Genomic DNA, 20,135 nt, shown 5'->3' on the forward strand with positions numbered 1-20,135 from the left:
AATAGTTTTGGCTGGAGGAAGGCCTGGCTGCCAGAATTACATCACAAACATCAGGAGGGATATCAAACACCCTCAACTGTCGCTTCTCAATCCTTATGTATGCAGGTGGCGATTAGACAGGTTTGGGAGCAGTACTCTGCCCTGCTGATGCGAAATAAGATCCTCCCGAAGGAGCAGCCTGGCCAGAGGACAGATGCTCATGCTCAGGAATTCAGGATACTATGCTCTCCGTGCCCAGGCTGGAGTGAATAGGATGACTTGGGCCCAATCGTTCTTGATCTTTTGAGAACTCTGGACAGGTGTGGTATCGGCGGGAAGGCATACATGAGTTCCGAGTTCCACTTGAGATTAAATGCACCCCTGACCCACAGCAGCCTTGGAAACTCTTGTGCGCAAAAGTGCTTACATTGCACGTTCTCAGAGGAGGTGAACAGATCTTACCAAGGGTCTCCCCAATCTCAGAAGAAACCTTGCATCACCTCCGAATGAAGATGCTATTTGTGACCTGCTTGGTAATGACGGCTGAGTTTGTGTGTTCGGGCATTCAGAGAGCACGCCAGGTGTTGAACAACCAGGGAAATGCCCCAGGGTTCCAGCTATGTCCATAGGCGCAAGGCCTCCTGAAAATTGGTCCATGACCTGATCCCACCCTGTTTGTTGCACTACCACATGGCAGTGCTGTTGTCTGTGAATACTTGAACTTTCCTTCCCCTAATTGAAGGTAGAAAGGCTTTCAATGCCAACTGGATTGCTCTCAGTTCTAACAGACTGCTCTAGGGCTGAGACTCCAACAGAGATCAGAGTCCCCTCTCCCAGATGGCTGCCCCAGCCCAGAAGTAACGCATTTGTCACCACTGCAAGCTCTGGGTGGGAACGAGAGAGGTCTTATACTAATTCAATTGTGGTTTGTGAGCTACCACTGTAGACCTTCTGCAGGTCCCTCCAATATCTGCATCAGGTTGGAGAGATTTCCCTTCCACTGTATCCACTGGGTCTTCAAATTCCACTGCAGATCCTGCCTACGCCAACAGGTATGTTTTACCAAAAAAATGCAGGAGGCGAGGAGACCTAGCAGCCTGAGAATCAGTCTCACTGAAATCGAGAATAGAGGCTGAAACATAGCCTAATATCCTAGACTCGCGGTTCCAGAGGATAAGCCAGAAACTGGACTGTAGCCAGAACAGCTCAGATGAAAGGAAGCATCTGAGAGGGAGTCAGGTGTGACTTCGGCATGTTGACAGTGAACTCAACATGCCAAAAACGTTTTTGGTCTCAAAAAGCACACATTGCCACCAGTGGTGTAAAAAAAGAAGGCCCTGCAGCCCCCACTCCAGGGGGGCCCTCAGCACAGTACCTGCCCTGAGTGAGTCTGGAGGGAGGACCTCCATGTTCTTTGCAGGGGAGCTCCCTCCAGTTTGTTACGCCACTGATTGCCACAGTAGTTCCCTGCACTGAACAAAACTACTTTGTGTGCCAATATGCTACTTGTGGAAGAGGAGAATGCGATCACTCACAGTAAAGCCAGGCGATAGAGAAATAGATGTTTAATAAAAACAAAATGTCTTTGTTAACGTCAGACCTAATTAGGGACCCAATTCTTAAAGAAAGTCACAAAAGTGCACCCATGGTATATGTCTTTGAATTAGTAGCTTTCGTGAATTCACAAGAACTTACAGAAGTAGAGCAGGAAATTGAACACCCAGGAAATATTTGTGAACTTTATTTTAGCACAAGCAAATATGCATGTGTAGATTTGGTCATGTGAAAATATATTGAGTGTTTACAAGTTCACTTTCCCTCCAACCGCTTTTTTCCCAACCCTGGAAGAATTTCTTCTTCTGCCACTGTCAGGAGTAAATTTCCAATCTTTCTACCTTTCTCATTATAGGAAAAGAATAGAGAAGAGCTGGTGAAAATTCTTAAAACATGCAAGTTAGCAGATTTGCAGACTCAAAGGCATTCCAGCCCTGGAACTATTGGTTACTGCTTCCCCCTGCCCCAGTATGTGGACCTGTGGAATGGTGGCAAAATAAGGAAATTGCTATAGTAGGGATTAACATTGCAAGTATTCAGGCCCTATTATAGTAGTAGCCCTGGCATAATCAAAGAGGCTATTATCAGAGATCTTACCATAATGAGATTGCTGCCATAATTTGTCACCGCACTACATAGCACCAAAGGGACAAGTACATTTTTTTTTTTACAGGACAAGTAGATTTCAGAAGCAACCTGTCCCATGGACAAGTAGATATTTTAATAAATTCCACACCCCTGAGTAACACGTGGCGGTGGTGTCCGTGAACACCTGCACTACTTTCCCTTTGAGAGAGGGAAGTAATGCTTTCAATGCCAGTCTGCGGAAGCTGGGGTCACCCGGTGCAGTGCAAGGGCGGCATGCAATCTTCCTCTTTACAGGAGTCCCTGTGCTGGGCTTGGACCAAGTTCCTAGCAGGACATCAATAAGTGCTTCACTGAAGAGCAAAAGGGGTTCGGATGTAGAAGCCACAGGCTGAAGCACTTCTGTGAAGATGTTTGTCTTGACAGTCACTAAGGGCAGTTCGAAGACCTCCGCTGCCCTTCGCACCCCCATTGCATAGGAAGCTCCCTCCTCCATAGCCTCAGTGGGGGGAAGGGGGGAGAGCAAGCCAGGATCTAGAGAGGTGTCCAGCCCAACTGCCTCTCCTAGCTCCTCGTACCAGTCCGAAGATCTCTCCAACTGGTGTGCTAAGACGTCAAGTGACCAGTCCAACTCTTCTCCTATGCCTAGCTGTGGAACATAAGGCTCAGGCAATGATCTGGCACCTGTCGGCGTGATCAACATTGTTCCGGCTCATCGGCAATCAGAATGGAGCTTGCCGCGGCGCCGGGAGCATCGTGTCAGAACCGGGGCCGTAGAAGGTCACCTAGGCACTGGTCTGGAATTGGATCGATGAGACTCACCCGGAGCAGAGGCTGAAGCCACCAGCCTGGGACCGGTTGGGGCCTCCTCTGACCCTGTGGGGCCCAAAGGCGTGCCAGAGGGGTCAGCCTGCTTGAGTACATGGCGCATGGCCTCGTAAAAGTCCTTGATCTGAGAAGGAGTCGATCTGGCTCCTCAAAAGGAGGGAGGCGCAGAGTCAAATTAGGCAACGGCTCTGCAGAACTGTGCCAGGAATGCCGATGTTCCCCACTCTTCTCGTCAGCCGACGGACGAGGTGAAGTCCAAGTCCTCTTGGACTTCTTCTTCTTATGCCTCTTTCCCGAGTGTCCCAAGGACCTTGAACAGGAAGAAGAGGACTTGGGGCTCTAGGAGCGGTCTTGCCACCTCCTTTTTGATCGGGAACGAGACCTTCTCAGTCGTGCGTGCCGGTGTTGCCGAATGCTGGGCTGCAGCAGCTTTAAGGACTGCTCCCTTCGGCGTCATGGCCCAGCAGTCCAAGTATGACTTGGAGTGGTGGTCACCCTCGAGGCACCAGAGACAAACGAGATGGGGGTCCGTAGCCAAGGTGGCGTGGTGACAGGCACCACACGGCTTAAACCCAGCCTTTCTCGATGACATCCTTTGACACACAAAAAGAAAAACTCGACAAAATGTAAAAAAAAAAAAGGCCTGTCAAAAAGCGACAGAGGGGTAGCCATCTGCAGATCTGAGCTAACTAGCACAGAAAGAAAAGAACTGACGCCTGCACGCCTGGGTGGCGCCTACATAGGTGAACACGTGACTGCACTTACGGCACCAACGACACCACTCAGAGCCAAATGGAGCCACTCAACGGCTCGCGCAAGGGGTACTGTTCAGCAAAAGTTTCTGGATCCAGCCTGGGAAAATGAAAGGTAAAGAATCTTCAGCTAGAAGTCTCCATCATATGAAGTATTTGAGCTTTCTGGGTGCAGTCCGGAGACTGAGGGAGATTCACCAGTTAAGGATTCAGTTGGCAGAAGTATCCGTCAGAAAGGGGAAATTTCAAGAAGGACACTTTGAAATGCAGATATTGTTGTGCTGTGATTTACCTGAGATCAATAGTGTTGGAAACTAACTTGTCCTTGCCCCTGCAGTGAGAGCCACGTTAGAGAAGCTGTGTGAGAGAAGAGAAGTCGAGGGCTAAGTCTTAGGTCAATACTCTGACTTCATCCAGGAAATGAGCTGACCTCAGGAGAGCTGACTGCCCACCTGCCAACCACACTGTACTTTGGCGAGGTAATCCATAGCCTAGTGAACCACTAATGCAAGTGCCAGCATGCTAGCTAACAACCAAAAATGATTCTTCACATCACACATCTCGAAAAGTAAGCAACTATTCAACTCTTGAGGAATTCGCTAAAGGGGTTACATTAGGATTGTGTGAAGGGAGTCAAATTAGGCTTGTGCTAACTAAGCTGTACATTAAGGTCTTTCAAAAAGGGAATGAATTGGACTGTTTTGCTCTGATGGTTCTGACTGCTCCCGGTCTGCAACTGTGATGGACCCTGTGAGCCCCTCTCTGCTATTTTCATAAAAGTAGAATGGTATTCTTTTTGTCTGTGGATACTCCTGCAGGTGCCATCTGAGTGAGGCAAGAAGGGCTTTCCAAGTTGATTTATCTGGAGAATGCTGACATAATACAAAGACTGCTAATTTCTTTACCTTTGGTAAAATAGTGCACTGTATCATGTGTTGTGTCTCTGTGTCAGTGGCGATTGCAGCTGTGTAAGAGGTTGCACCTAAATCTTCTTGCTAAGCAATCAGTAAAGCTACGATATGTGCAAGGATGCAAAATGAGTATGTGCATAAAGTAGATGTCATAGCAACATAGAAATCAGAAGCTGTCTGAACTGAAGGCCCCTGACCTTCAGAGCCACAAGGGATGCAAGGAATTAAGGTATCATGTTATAATTTAAAACGTTATCCCAGGTAACCCAACTAGTACTGCCTGGTAGTATCTATTCATGCAAACGTACCTTGGGCAACACCTTGGGGAGAGTGCTTTGCTATTTTCTGTTGCTGGACAGTGATGCAGATAGTGCTGATGGTCAACAGTCCAAGTGACATGGACCACAATCGCTGCTTGCGCGGAGGAGGAACGACGCGAGGGCAAACTTACTTTTATGGTGTCCAGGGCTAAGTCCATCACAGCACACTGCTTCGGAGTCAGACTTCTGGTTTCCTCCCGCACCATGTGATCCTGAAACACCAATCAAGAGCATCAGCATCAGAGAGGGAAGGAGGTGCATGTGGCAAAGCTAGTGCCTGGGGGTTATGGCATGTTAAGGGCAGCATGCAGTGCCCGTACCAGTGGAAACAAGCAGACTCACACAGTACACACCACACCATACGTCTGCCCACTTGGAATGTGCCGCTAGGTGGCGGGCTGTACCTTCAGCACATCTGTAACCATGTTTCAAACACTGAAAATTGTTGTGTGTTATGTTACGTTTTCGCACAGCGCTCGGTCATTTGGCCCCTTGTCTTAAGATGAGGAGCACATTTTGCTGGGCAGGTGAAGCAGGCAGCTCGGGCTGGCCAGACATCTGCCACAGGGATCAGTGGGACACAGATGACACGTGACTTGCCTTCCAGTGCCATGACAGGCTATGCAGGAATTCTATAAAGATTCATGCATACATATTTTTTCCGCTTGATGATGTATTCACTACTTTAGCAGCCAGTAACTATAAAATATTTGAGTACAGACCAGCTCTCTAGGGTGTGCACTAGGTGGCAGAGGAGGAGGTGATGAAGATTCCACCACAGACCAGCCTCACTGATAACCACTGGAGCGGCTCCCACGCCTGGCATGCTGTGGATAAGAGGTCTGCTTCGATAGGAAACCATGTTTAGGTTTTCCAAGCACCGGGAGGGAAGAGCACGCATTCTCCAGGCAAATATCCACTAATAATTTAGGAGTGAAGGACCTCAAGCGATTTCTTTTGGAAGCTACCTTAATAATGACTCCCAGTGTGGTGCTAGTTCAGAGGACGGATACAGTAGTTTACAGCGGAGATAAGGACAAATAAACCGAGCAGCAATAAAGTAGGCAACTGAACAAGTGAAAGGGCCGCCATAGTGCAGGGCAGCTGACCTCAGCGGACTGCCAAAGGGCTTCACTAATGGTTTATTCATCTGCTGGTGGGCAACTTGCAGATGTCATGTTTAGTTAATTTGTTGTTGTTACATGCCAGAGTATCCCAGGTGCTCACATCAGGATACAGTACTTAATGATACCTGTGAATACCCCCGAAGCAGATACAAACTACGGAACAGTTCTCAGAAGGAGTAAATATGTTTCTTAAGGTCTATCAGTCTAGAAGCAACACATCTACTAAGGACTGTGTAATCTGCAATGGACACTGATACTTGGGTTTTTGATCTGCTGTAAGATGCATGAACCCTATTCTGCGACCCCACAGGAGTTCCTACAGAATGTGCTGGTTTACGTATATGGTGCATTCCCATGCCCAATCACTGTAGCTTGAAGGGAATGTGTACGCAGAGCACAATGGAAAGGGAATCTGGCCCTGAAAGTTCACACACTTTGCATATTTAAATTTCGTAGATGGTACACATCAAGACCTGGTCAGTCTTGGCTAAGACAAGCAGTGCTAAACACAACCAGCGGATTATAGGGCATCGCATGGATGGCCCTGCAAAGGTAAGCCCATCTCACGGTGGCCAGTGGACTCTTTACTCCAACCAAACAATGCAAGTCTGCTGGCCCGAAACCTCCATCTACACCAACAGCCTGCACACCTAAAACATCTGGTTACCACTTTGTCCACGTATAGAGAAAACATTTGTTGTTGTTAGTTTGTCATTTTGTGCCACGTTTCGCCATGCTTTCTTGGAAGCTGTAGACATGCAACCTGGAAAACCGATGTTGTGTCAAAGAAACAGCCACACAGAGCATGCGGTCCCTGCAATATGTTAGTAGCATGCAGAGCACGAGGCTCACAGTACCTGATTGTAAGATGCAAACAGAAGGGCAGCTACGCATCACTACGGTACTACGATCACAGACAAGAAAGATACAAAGCGGTCACAGGCAGGACAACAACAGAAGCACCAGCAGCACAGCAATACCTTCAGTTTGGACAGCTGTCCGAGCTCCTTAGCAGCAGTGAAAATTAATTGCGTGCCCTACGATTGCATGGAATAAAAAGGTGAAGAGACAAAAGCGAGAAGAGGACAATCCATTACTGCCAAGCGCTGGAGATCATCTGCTGCAAGCGAGCACAGGTAGAATTCCAAGATGGCTCCTTTCGAGGGCAGCGTCAAGTCAAGCTTCAGCGTGACCAGTGAACACGGAAATGGGCCTCGTCCAGAAGCACTGTATGTCCATTTACATCATGGACATTCATTGATTCTGGATCCCTCCCACGAGAACTGGTAGTGAGCGTGCAAGCTCCATAAGGTTTACATTGTAGAAGACACTTGTGTCCATCATTTATGTCTAATACCCCTCCCTGTACCCAGGAGCCCCCAAGTCAAAAAAGAAACTAAACATTAATTTGTCACTAACGTTTGCACCTTCTAGTTGAAGCATTCATCATTATTTCCATTTTCTGAGACGGTCATACATTACATGAAACATTAGCAAGACTTTAACATCAGTATTAAAGTGAACTGCTCAAGGTATCAGATGTGGGCATGCATGGCTTCAGAGGGTGAACCTGAACAAGAAAACCAAACATTAACCAACCTGCTCCATGCTAGTAACGTCAACGCATGCCTTTATGGCTCTATACAGACACATTTCAAAGAAGGGAATGCAGTAAACCGATACAACCACCTCGTTATATATATATATATATATATATATATGTATATATATATATATATATATATAGTATATCACCACATGGGGGTATACTACTGAGGCACTTTCACTTATAGGTATGTTTCACATGGAGCACTTCCAGCCATCTGTCACAAAGAGCACTTCTAGGTATGTTTAACATAGAGCACTTCAACTCATAAGCACATTTCACATAGAGCACCTCTACTTATAGGCATGTTTCACATAGAGCACCTCTACTTATAAGCCTGTTTCACATAGAGCACTTCTACTTTTAGGCTTGTTTCACAGAGAACCTCTACTTACAGGCATGTTTCACATAGAGCACTTCCAGCCATGTGTCACAAAGAGCACTTCTAGGTATGTTTCACATAGAGCACTTCAACTCATACACGTTACACATAGAGCACCTCTACTTATAGGCATGTTTCAGATAGAACACTCCAAGGCATGTTTCACATAGACCACCTTTACTTATAGGCATGTGTCACATAGAACACTTCAACTTATAGGCTTGTTTCCCATAGAGCACTTTCAGCCACATTTCACATAAAACACTTCCAGGGATGTTTTGCATGCAACACTTCAACTTATAGGCACATTTCACATAGACCACCTCTACTTGTAGGCATGTTTCACATAGAGCACTTCTACTGATAGGCATGTTTCACATAGAGCACTTCTAGTTATAGGCATGTTTCACACAGAGCACCTCTACTTATAGGCATGTTTCACATAGAGCACTTCCGCTTATAGATAGGCATGTTTCCCATAGAGCACCTCCACTTATAGGCATGTTTCACATAGAGCCCCTCTACTTACAGGCATGTTTGACATGTTCATGCCTTGCTATGAGTAGCTGGCAGGGCAGAGCCAGGAGCTCAGAGATGTTTGGACCTGGGTATAAACTCAGGGGTTTGCTGAAGCTGTGGAAGGCTTGAGATGTCTAAACTGCACACAGGGGACTCTTCAAAACCAGCAGATAATTAAGAGTCGCTTTATCATCTTGGAGCAGTGCTTCATGCAGAAACTGACAAATAATTGCCTTACTAAAGCGCGGCGCGCAATCAGGCCGAAGACTAATTGAATTAAATGTTGATTTTTGCCCGCGAACACCAAGGGGCGTGGATTCTCAGAAGTGCATCAATCGCGGGCTCTGAATTGAACATTCAAGGACAGCTGCTGTCTGCAGGCCTCATTAGGAAGCAGAAACTCGAGGTCTGATCATTAAAGAAGAATATATTTTTAGTTCCTTGCTTTTCATGTCAGTCATTCTTTTCAGGGACGAGGAGGAAAGAGAATGTCCATGGAAACAGATAACAGTGATGTGCTCAGAGGTAAGATATCAACACTGCCTTGTGCTTCCTCAGGCTCACCAATATTTTGGCGACCACCTCAGTGCTTAATTTGAGCCGGTGATTTCCAGTGCGGGAAACCGCCACCACCTATTTTTCTACCTCAGGCATTTACTGCAAGCAAAAGACACATATGGAAAAGACGGTGGAAGAGAAAAACGAAAAAGTGTCACAAAGGGAGAAAGCAGAAAGCTGCAAGAGTGAGCTGAAGGGGCAGGGAGAGACTGTAAATGGATTAAAGAGGCCCGAGATGGCTTCAGGATTACACTGCCTCAATATTCTCTGCTCCCACATTTAATTGCAGCAGCCGAGTGATTCAAAAGAAGAGCTTTGGGCACCGGCATTTTTTTATTTACAAATTAAGCATTGGACAACCTGCACTGTAACATTGTAAACAGCTTAGAATTTTCTGCACAAACGAAAACGCTGTTTGCCCCTAAAAAACACTGACGTTGCAAAGGCTCTAACCCAAGTTTTTATCCTATTAACTAGTACTGAGTGTTGTAGGAGCCAATGGAACCGTTTTACCCCCGAGTTTCGCAGAAATTGTTAACTATGGTTTTTCGCTACATTCCTTTCATCCATTTTTCTGTAAATGTTAACCTAATTAGTTTATCTTTTTTTTTTTTTTTTAGAAACTAATTTGGGCTTAATTCTTTATTTAACTGTATTTCTTATTTGACTTGCTGTACCCCTACAGATTTCCACCAACATGATCCTAAGAGTTGCCTGCATAAGATACTTGCTGCGGACGTTGATACACCTATAGATATAAGTGTGCTTGTAATGATCTGTTTACTGGCAGATCCAACACAAGTGAACATCTGAAGGCGAGTGTAACTTTTGAGAAGATCACCTTACAGGGTATTAGTACGGCGAGACCGTCCTTATACATGCTAGATTGTTTTTAACAGAACATTAGGAGCCAGGACAGGACCTAGCGTGGAGTTATCTTTTTATCCACAAGACATCCTCGGAGGAGGTCTGCAGCCAGGCGGATTCTACTGCTCCGTGGTGAAACAGTGCGTAACTCTAGCTCCGCGGCTGGATTCCAGCGGGACAAGGTTAGCCTGGCACAAAACTGTGAACCAGGGCCATTTTACCAGCACAATGCAACACTTTACCAAAACTTTTTATTTCAAATCAGCCATTTGCTTCTTCATTTTCCTTGCACCTAGTTCTGAAGGACAACATTTTCGCTGGACAAAGAACCCCGCAGTTAAGTTATTCAGTCGGTTTAGTATGCCCGAGGGCACGTTCCTGGCGGCTGGCATTGCCATCACATAAATTCACTAGTGAACTTCAGTTTTCTTAATACCGTATTCTGAAGAGACACAGCCTTTCACCTTTCTAGGAAGGGCATTGTGCTGGCCAGTGGTCCTGTTGTTCATAAACACTAGGTTAGCAGTTGCACTCCTAATGTGAGTGGGAGAGTAGCACAGCCACACAACAACCATACAACAGTGAACAACTTCAAGACTTTCTAAGAGGAAACCCCACACTCGACGTTCCTGGCACTGGGAGTCCACGACAGCACAGGTTGTGTGCTCCTGAAATGACGACCACCGACAGGCATTTTTTGTTTTTGCCTATTCAGAATCAAGCTTATAACTTTCAGCTCTTGATATAACCTAATCTAAAGACAATGTGAGACACTTTAGTTAGCTAATCACAGACAAATCACTACAAGAACAGGCAGCAGATCTGCGTGGCTTGGGTGTCTTATACTCAAAAGACCAAAACAGAAAGATTCCATGGTTCAATGAGGCTGAAAGGTCACTGGGTCACCACAATTCAAAAGACAGACCACATATGAAAAATGTATGGCAAACATGAGATGGGGTTTGGTCAAAATGGATCATGTCGCATGCAACATAGATGTAAGGATGGATTTGGTGAACTCAATGAGATCTGCGCGGACAGATGACCTCGATGTCGCTATACTTACTATCATCTGCAAGGACCGGCGTGAACACCAAACAGAAGTAGAAGTCAGAATTATTCTCACTTCACAACAACCACCACCTCAATTTCCTCTCCCAAACATGATTTCTTAAACCCTTCTGCAGACCTCAGCGTAACAACATGAATGAACAGAGCATGATAGTGGCAAAGGAGAGGTCAACAGGCTGTCAACGATAAAAACTAAGTACCCTCTATATAGATCTTCTGAAAAGAACTGAATGCACTATGTAGTAACATGTTTACTGAAGTGTTCCCAAAGAATAAGTTACATACCTTCGGTATTTTGCTCTCTCTCGTGGATACTCTAGTTCCTCATTGACTCCTAATCTTTCAATATTCTCCACAGAAGTGAAGACGGAGAGCAGATTTCTTAGCAAGAGCTGCTTTAGAGCACTGGGGAGCACCGGAGTGGCTCCAGCTTGGAGACGGCTCAGATTTAACGCATAGGAGACCGCTGATCCAAAACATACCACCGCCACTTTCCGGCGACAGATTTCCACTTCCAATCTAGAAGTGATGCTCCCTTTGCTAAAGCTGTTCTGCAAGATTTTCTCATGCAGATGGGTTTTTCTCCTCCAACTCTCCTCCTATTGCTGGCACTGATAAAGGACTTATTTAAAGAAGAAGAATCTGTGAGAAGTATTCATCAGAGAAAGTTATTTACTACTGCTTAACACTATTTCATGGGAACACTGGGTCTTCTTGCAGGTTCCTTATCAGTCACTGTTTTCGGAGTTTCGAAGAAAATGTGTGACAGTGCTATCAAGAATAAGATAAATTGAAAGAAAGGCTAAAGTGTTTAATATTTGCTCACCTAATCCTGTTCGCAATACTTATCCGGAGTGTGGAAAACTGGAAGAGATAGCTTTTTTGTGGATCAGTGGCATCATATGCATTGAATCGGTCGCTGTCCATCAAATGTACACACCAGCCCTCGCCTGGACATTGCAGACGCAGCCAAAATACCCCTAGTGGAATACTGTCCAATTTCTTCAGGTGTCTCTTTTGGCTAGGGCATAGGAAATGCAAAAAAAAGAACTATCCAACAGGACATGGTAAGCTTCTGAATCATTTTCTCTTTTCTTTATCCATTGTCGACAAGCAATTGGTTGTTAACTGTGAAATCTCCTTTTAATCTAAAACCGAGCAATTAGTTGGATCAAGCCTATGCCAACACTCTTCATCTTTAGTGCAGAACAAATGAGGAAACAATGTTGATAACTGTAGGAAGCTGGCCTGGTGTGTGGTGGGTACCTATGGTACTTACACCTTATACTAGGTATCCCTTATTAGGTTAGTGTAGTCAGTGTCTAGAAACCAGGCTCTCCAGAGGTAGCTATGGATGAGCAGCCATGGCTTATCTGGGAGACATGCAAAGCTCATGCAATACCACTGTAGTCACACAGCACTTACACACATAAAACACCCAGTTGTACAAAATGTACAAACATAAAGGTATTTTATTTTTGGAACAGATCACCACAAAATACTAGACAGGTAACCCACCCTTAGGAGGTAAGTAATACACTAAATATATACACTAGTTATCAGAAATAGGCATAGAAAAGGTTAGAAAACAGTGTAAATAGCAATAACCAATAGTGACCCTAGGGGAAGCCCAAACCATATAAAAATAAAAAAAAAGGAATAGGAATAAGGTATCCCTACCTAGGTAACTAAAATGTGTAGAGGGCAGCTGGGAGTACTAGAAAACCACAGACGTAAGTAACACAGTACACGCCAGCGACCAGGAATGCAGGAGTAAAACATTGGATTTTCCCCAAACCACCCAAAAGGACGAAAAGAAGAAAAAGAAGACACCCAGAGAAGACTGCAAGAAAACCAGCGGTGGATTTCTGAAGAGAGAAGACCTGTGTAGAGAGGGGACCAAGTCCAAGAGTCTCAGTGGAGTCCAGGAGGAGTAGGAGCTACTACCCCCACCCAGCTGTGGATGCAGGAGTCGGTCGACAGTGATGAAGAACAGGTCAGCATTGTAGCCCTGGAGCCGGTAAAGAGCTCCTGATGGATGCAGATGGAGTCCCACGCTGGAAGGAAGATTGCAGACGGGTGTCGGGGCAGAAATTCCACCAACAAGCTTTGTCAAAGGCAAACTTGCGGTTAGTGAAAATGAGGTGCTGGCGGGGCCCAGGAGGGGGAGTCACAGGGGATCCTCAGCGTCGCAGAGAGCCCACAGGAGCAGAGGCAGCACCCATAAGACGGGGACAAAGGAGTCGCAGAAGAAGCACATGCAGCACTACAAAGAGAATTCCACACTGCAGGAGATCCACGCAGGAGGCTGTGCTTTGCAGGATGGAGTGCTGGGGACTGGAGCTGCATGTCGCCTGAAGAGCCCTTGGAGGAGATGCAAACAAGCCTTGGCAGCTGCAAGAGACACGGTGCACAGGAGTACTGTCCTGTGTGGGAAGGCAAAAGCTTACCCCCACCAAAGTTGGACAGCTGGAAGAGAGGACCAAGGGGACTACTCCGGACCACCACCCGTGATGCAGGATCCATGCAGCTCAGCAGGAGAGGGGATCCACGCAGCCGGTCGTCATTTGCTGTAGGTGCCTGCGGTTGCAGGGGAGTGACTCCCTCACTCCAAGGGAGATTCCTTCTTCTTCTTGTGCAGGCTGAAGAGTTGCAGACTTCGGAGGATGCATGACGAGGAAAGTGTTGCAAAGCTGGCAGGAGCCCTGGAAACAATGTTGCTGAAGAGTCCTTTTTTTCTTGGAGGCAGCTTGTCGGGTCCTGGAGGTTCCAGTCGCAGTTCCAGAGGCCAGCAGTCGAAGCAGAGCTTGCAGAGGAGTCCTGCTGGAATCTTGCAAGCCGAATTTGAGGACCCCACCCAGGAGAGAGACCCTAAATAGCCCTGAAAGGGGGATTGGTCACCTAACCAGGTAAGCACCTATCAGGAGGGGGCTCTGACGTCACCTGCCTGGCCACTCAGATGCTCCCAGAGTTCCCTGCCAACCTTGGAAACAAGATGGCAGAACCCAGGGATCCTCTGGATGAGCTCTGGGAACCACCCCTGAGGTGGTAATGGACAGGGGAGTGGTCACTCCCCTTTCCATTGTCCGGTTTTGCGCCATAGCAGGTACGGGGGTCCTGAACTGGTGTGGACTGGTTTATGCACAGAGGGCACCAAATGTGCCCTTGAAAGCAAACTAGTGGCTTGGGTAGGCTACCCCTCACAAGCCAGTCACCCCTATTTCCAGAAGGAGAGGGTGTTACCTCCGTCTCCCAAAGGAAATCCTTTGTTCTGCCTTCCTGGGCATGATCAGATCAAGCAGCAGGAGGGCCGAAACCTGTCTAAGGGTGGCAGCAGCTGGGCTGCCCGGAAAACCCTGTAAGACTTGTGGTAGCAACGCTGCCGGTCCTCTAAGGAGCCTCCAGAGTGCATGGAATCATACTTGCAATACTTGCAACAGTATTGGGGTATGATTCCGACATGTTTGATACTAAACATGCCCCGGTTCGGAGTTACCATTGTGCAGCTGGACATAGGTACTGACCTATGTCCACTACACACGTAAAATGGCCAAGGAGACTTATGCCACTAGTCTCAATGTTGATGTGTGAAATAACAGAAACTAAGATGGAGCCAGACAGTGGTTTTTGGTGGTGTGAGGTCTGTCTTCTAAAGTCGGGTGAAGAAGACTTTTCCAGTCTTGTCAGGATGCAGTATGGGTTCTTCTAAGGCCTCACGGACAGGCAACAATGATTTGGTCATTGGAGCAAAAGCTTGCTATATAAATAAGAAACAAGTTACTTACCTTTGGTAACACTCTTTCTGGTGGGTATACTATCTAACCACAGATTCATCACCTTGTGGAAATCCCCAGCTGCCACGCTCGGGCTGGAGAATTTTCTTCTGCAACTCCATTGTGCATCTGTAGGTGGCATTTTGAGGCTCCGCACTGGATCTGTCCCACCCTAGATTTGATGTCGGCACCGCTACACGGTCACTTCCTCCGCACGCTGTCTGCGCCATCAGATGCCATCAGGAGCCTCAGTACCCAGACTGTACCAGTGTGCAGATCTCCAAGCTGCAATGCTATTAATGTGCACTAGAAGAATCCGTTCCACAGAATTGGGAGGAGGGTAGTATAGATAGAGTACACACCAGAAAGAGCGGTAGAAAAGCTAGTTAACGTATTCTTCTGATGGATACTTCTAACCACAGATTTGGGAATCAATACCAAAGCGGTGCCTACCCAGGTGGTGGGTTTGTAGAATGGCACAGATTAGGAAACCATGCAGCCCAACTGTCAAACTGACCCAGACAGGGAATCCACAACAGGCAGAGCCACAGAATGGCTGAAGCAAGAAAACGCCCACTTTCTAAAAGTTGCATTTTCAAACACTTAATTTAAAAACCAACTTCACTAAAAGATGTATTTTCAAATTGTGAGTTCTGAGACCCCAAACTTCAAGCTTATCTGCTCCCAAAGGGAATCCGCGCTTTAATCATATTTGAAGGCAGCCCCCTTGTTAACCTATTAGAGGGACAGGCTTTGCAACTGTGAAAAACAAATATGTCCTACCTTAAACATACACTGCGCCCTGCCCATGGGGCTAGCTAAGGCGTACCTTAGGGGTGTCTTACATGTAAGAAAAGAGAAGGTATAGGCATTGCAAGTGGGTACACTTGCCAAGTTGAATTGGCAGTTTAAAACTGCACACACAGACACTGCAGTGGCAGGTCTGAGACATGACTGCAGGGCTACTCATGTAGGTGGCGCAACAAGTATTGCAGGCCCACTAGCAGCATTTGATTTACAGGCCCTGGCACCTCTAGTGCACTGTACTAGGGACATACTAATAAATCAAATATGCCAATCATGGAAAGCCAGTTACACATACATTTTACAAGGGAGCACTTGTACCTTAACACTGGATAGCAGTGGTAAAGTGCCCAGAGTCACAAAAACTGCAAAAACAGAGTCCAGCACACATCAACAACCTGGGAAACAGAGGCAAACAGTTAGGGGAGACCACGCCAAGGATGCCAAGTCTAACAGTTTAGAAGCTGCAGGAGGATGAGGGTAGTGGTTTGGTGGTCGACTGACCTGACTTTTGGATGGTGGTTACATGAGATCTGTGGCAACCGCAGCCATGAAAGGGCTGCTAACCCTGTTGGGCCTTGGTGGCTGGGTGGGGAAAGGAGGCAGTTAGGATCCTTTTCGTAGCCACAGAAGGGGGACAGGCAGACCAGGGTTGGCGAGGTACCATGGATAGGAGTAAGAGCCTGGCCGTAGCTCTGATATCCTAAAAGCACTCGAGGGCTGAGTCTGCCTTCTCATGATAGAGGCGAGAGCCATCAAAGGGCATGTCCATGAGCGAAACTTGGAACCTCCTGAGAAACCAGTGGTCCTCAGCCAGGCATGACATCTCAGTGCCAATGACTATAAAACTGATCTACCCAGCGAGTCGGTCATGTCAAGCCTACATTTGATGGTGAACTCTGGTGCATCTCATCCATAATCAATCGCTTGAGAGAGAATCGCTTGTGCCTCCCCCTGACACCATGGGCAGCAGTATCCCACACAGTGTGTTTGTATCAGCCCAAAAGGCTTGTGGTGTTTACTGACTCACCAAAAGTATCTATCCGTTTGCAATCCCTATAGAACAGGGTGGTAGGGAACACACTGGGATTCATAGTGGAAGTGGAGGATTTGACCAACAAGCTCTATGGGGTGGGGTGCTCAGTGACGAAACGGATCATGAGGAGCAGGGCAATGGAAGGAGGGCAACTGCACTGTGCAAAAATGCCCTGCGCAGGGCTTGACCAGACTCCAAGGAGAGCATCTGTAAGGGCTTCATTAAGCAGGAGTAAAGGTTCAGAAGGGGCGATTCCTGGCTGAAGCACCTCTGTCAAGACACTGGTCTTGGTTGCCACTGTGGTCAACTGAATATCTAAGACCTCAGCTGCCCTCTGCACCACCATTACGAATAAGTTAAACTCTTTTGAACTCTCAACAATACAGCTGATTTGAACATAGATGACTGATCTGGCAAACATATAAAGGTTAAATGAAACACAATAGGTTTTTGTAAAGCTGGTATTTTGAACTCACATACTAGAAAGTGCGTTCACATGCAATTGTGAAGAAAAAGGAGGATCTGTAAAATAAAATATTTGCCTACGAATACACAATTTGTTAAGTGGGGAAACTGCGATAAATTCGCGCTTTCCTGGTTTCACTTTGTACATATGGAAATTTGTCTCTCCTTGTGATCTCACATGTGAATGCTTTGTTTTTCTCTCATTGTGCACGAGGGTAGAGCGAAGTAGGCAGGAGAAGCCAGATGACAGCTCAGCTCATTATTAGTTCGAGGTTCCAACGGGACCTGAAGCTGAGCCAGAGCAAGGGCTCAGCCTCACCCACATCTACTAGGTAGCAAAACCGCTGTACGTATGCTAGTTCTGACTTCCATAGTTGGAAGCTTTGATTACAAAACCTCTGCTGCGCGTCACATTACTAAAACAAAAGAGGCAAGTTCTCCCGTTGGTAGTCCAGTGTCAGGGGAAGTGTTCAGCCCACTGGCTGCCTGCAAGTCCATATTGAGGTTATCTCATCATAGCGTTGGAGGCAATAATGCCCTACATCTTCATCATCGTTTCCAAGGACAGGTTGGCTCTATTAGTGTGGTTTTGGGACACAACCTTGGCTGGGGTCGAGATAAATTTGGCACGTAGTTGCACCGCACTATAGGAACGGGGTCTTCCTCTAACATTGATGTCAAAAGGACCAGCATGGATTTCGGTGGCATGCTGGAAGTCAGCTCAGACTTCGGAGCATAATCCAGGTGGGTTCAAGAGGCACAGACAGCCTGAGGTCATACCCAACTGTAGTAACCCAACTGGAGCCCTCTGCGATACCTGGGGCCAAAAGGCATGACCGAGAGAGCAGGGGGAATGCCAAAAATTAATAACATGGCCTCTTGAAAGGCCTCAATGTACTGCAACGTCACTGATGGACCTGGAAAGTCAAGCTGCATCAGAATCATTTGTGAGAGCGGCTCCTCAGCAAGGGATGGGTACGGGACAGCAAGGAAACCGGACTACCTTGCAACTTACCAGGTTGAGAGTGGCAGAAGTGTGATAACTCAATCCAAATGGTCTTCTTGTGCTTTCCTCTGACTCACTGAAGACTTGGACTGCAATGAGAACCTGGGGCGGGAATGTGATTTCGACTTGACTTCGAGTGGGAGCAGGACTTCCTAGAATCCTTTCAGTGTACTGCGACATACAGCTTTGCTTTGTGTTGCAAGAACGTCTTCAGGTTCATAAGGGCACACTTGTTGTAAGACTGTGTTGTGCAGACATTTGTGTGCAGCACTCTCTCCAAGGTTTAAACCTTTTATTTTAGGCGGGAACACTGGTGAAAGAGAATGTTGCAAGATACAACTCATCAAGGGATGAGAAAAAGTAGGGAGCGAATTTCAGTCAGTGTATGAAGGAGAATAAAGAGAGGGGCAGATGCTGACGCACATGGGAGACCAATAAACATGCAGTTCCATCATCACTTCCAGAATGGAACATCATCAGAACAGAGCTGCCTGGCACCACCTCCTGGCACGCTAGGGCATTACTCTTAAAAACCTTCAGATCCAGTATGGTTCCTGGGGATATTCTAAAGGTGAGGCATCTGTAGTTAAAAGTACTGTCTAGTTTCTTCTCTCTTGCACTGCTAAAGTGCACTGATAAACCTGAGATGTTTTACTTTTATGTTTTTTTGTATTTTTTTAATAATCAACAGCTTTAAATTCAATAAAATCAAAAAAGGAAATTAAAACAGGATCTCTTTTCATACAAGCTCTGTTATCTCATTAGATGGGTTGATAAGAGGGTCAGTACTATTTGAGGTGAAGAAAAGGGATCATTCATTTTATTTGTTTACCGTTTGATCTGTAAGGGGTGGCAGCACAATCATCTTCTCCATGGTGTTCATCACCACCCTCCACAGCTCTTTCAGAACTCGCTTCAGCACAGTCTTCTCACACACTGTGGCAAAGAGCGTCAGGCTGCAGAGAGACACAAAGAAACCAGAACTTATCAGAGATGAGGCAGTGCCTGTCTTACAATATTTCAGGCCCTGTGCAGAGTATACTGTATGGTCACCCCATGACACAAGTCAAATTGTTTATTTATTGCTAATCATTTTATTGTAATAGATTACTATACAAGTGCACCTTTGAAGCAGCTGACCACTTGCAGCCTGCACTTTAAAATGAGTGACGCCCCAGGCTACAAGTAGAACCAACAAGATCTGCATCATGCCGAACGCACATTAACACAAGCTGCTTGAACTTCACACATTGCAGATAACTGGGAAATTAAATGTACTTACTGGATATTAACGAATTGGGAAATTCGTGCATAAGTCGCTCTGAACGGTGGCAGGGCACCATACACAATGTACCGTGCACATGGCTGCTTTTTTCCTTTTGTGCATTTTTGAAAACTCACACAGGCCGATGTAGGGGAGGCTACCACCCTCCCTGCGGTGCAGCACATTACAACAATGATGTTACACGCAGCGCACATTCTGACAGTTGCCCTAACGTTACCTGCTACGTTTCTGCGATCTCGGAGCTAGCAGACGCATCGCAGTGTTTACAGAAAACAGGAAAAGCCTCCCGCTTACTGTGGAACATGTCTGTTTACAGGGCTTCTGAGGCGCGCACACGTCCTTCTGCCTCCTCACCCCATTGTTCTTTGGTTGCCTCATAGCGGACTGCGCCCCGCTCTTCTTCAGCTGGGAGCGCTGGCCGACAGGAGAAAAGACGCGGAGGGACAGGCGCTCTGATGGTAAATGTCTGTGAAATTTTCTGAGACAATTTCGGGCCCCCCAAAGTTGCAGGCCCTGTGCGGCCACATGGTACGTACACCCCTAAGGCCGGCACTGGATGAGGAACAGTAAGCAGGGTATATGCAGGGTATGCAGGAAAGTTCTTCAGATAATTTTTACTGTATATTTTATTTTTACTGCCCATAAAGTTAGAAGCATATCATACAGAACAGTCAATGAAGTGAAGCCTAGAATTATATGCACAAACA

The 20,135-nt window shown here is 46.5% G+C and overlaps 1 protein-coding gene across 2 annotated transcripts in view; it reads right to left on the reverse strand.

The window, feature by feature from the left end:
• Nucleotides 1–20,135, reverse strand: part of UNC13B (unc-13 homolog B) — a 1,359,370-nt gene that overhangs the window by 108,143 nt on the left and 1,231,092 nt on the right. The window contains exons 33-35 of one of the 2 annotated variants that reach the window (XM_069212457.1): nt 18,976–19,099; nt 7,037–7,093; nt 5,061–5,141 (exon numbers count right to left, since the gene is read on the reverse strand). In XM_069212457.1, coding sequence (XP_069068558.1) covers nt 5,061–5,141; nt 7,037–7,093; nt 18,976–19,099 — 262 coding nt within the window. The remainder of the gene's footprint in view (nt 1–5,060; nt 5,142–7,036; nt 7,094–18,975; nt 19,100–20,135) is intronic. The other variant, XM_069212466.1, reaches the window with a different exon arrangement.

This window comes from Pleurodeles waltl, chromosome 1_1 (assembly GCF_031143425.1).
Source record: "Pleurodeles waltl isolate 20211129_DDA chromosome 1_1, aPleWal1.hap1.20221129, whole genome shotgun sequence".
NCBI classification, from domain to species: Eukaryota; Metazoa; Chordata; class Amphibia; order Caudata; family Salamandridae; genus Pleurodeles; species Pleurodeles waltl.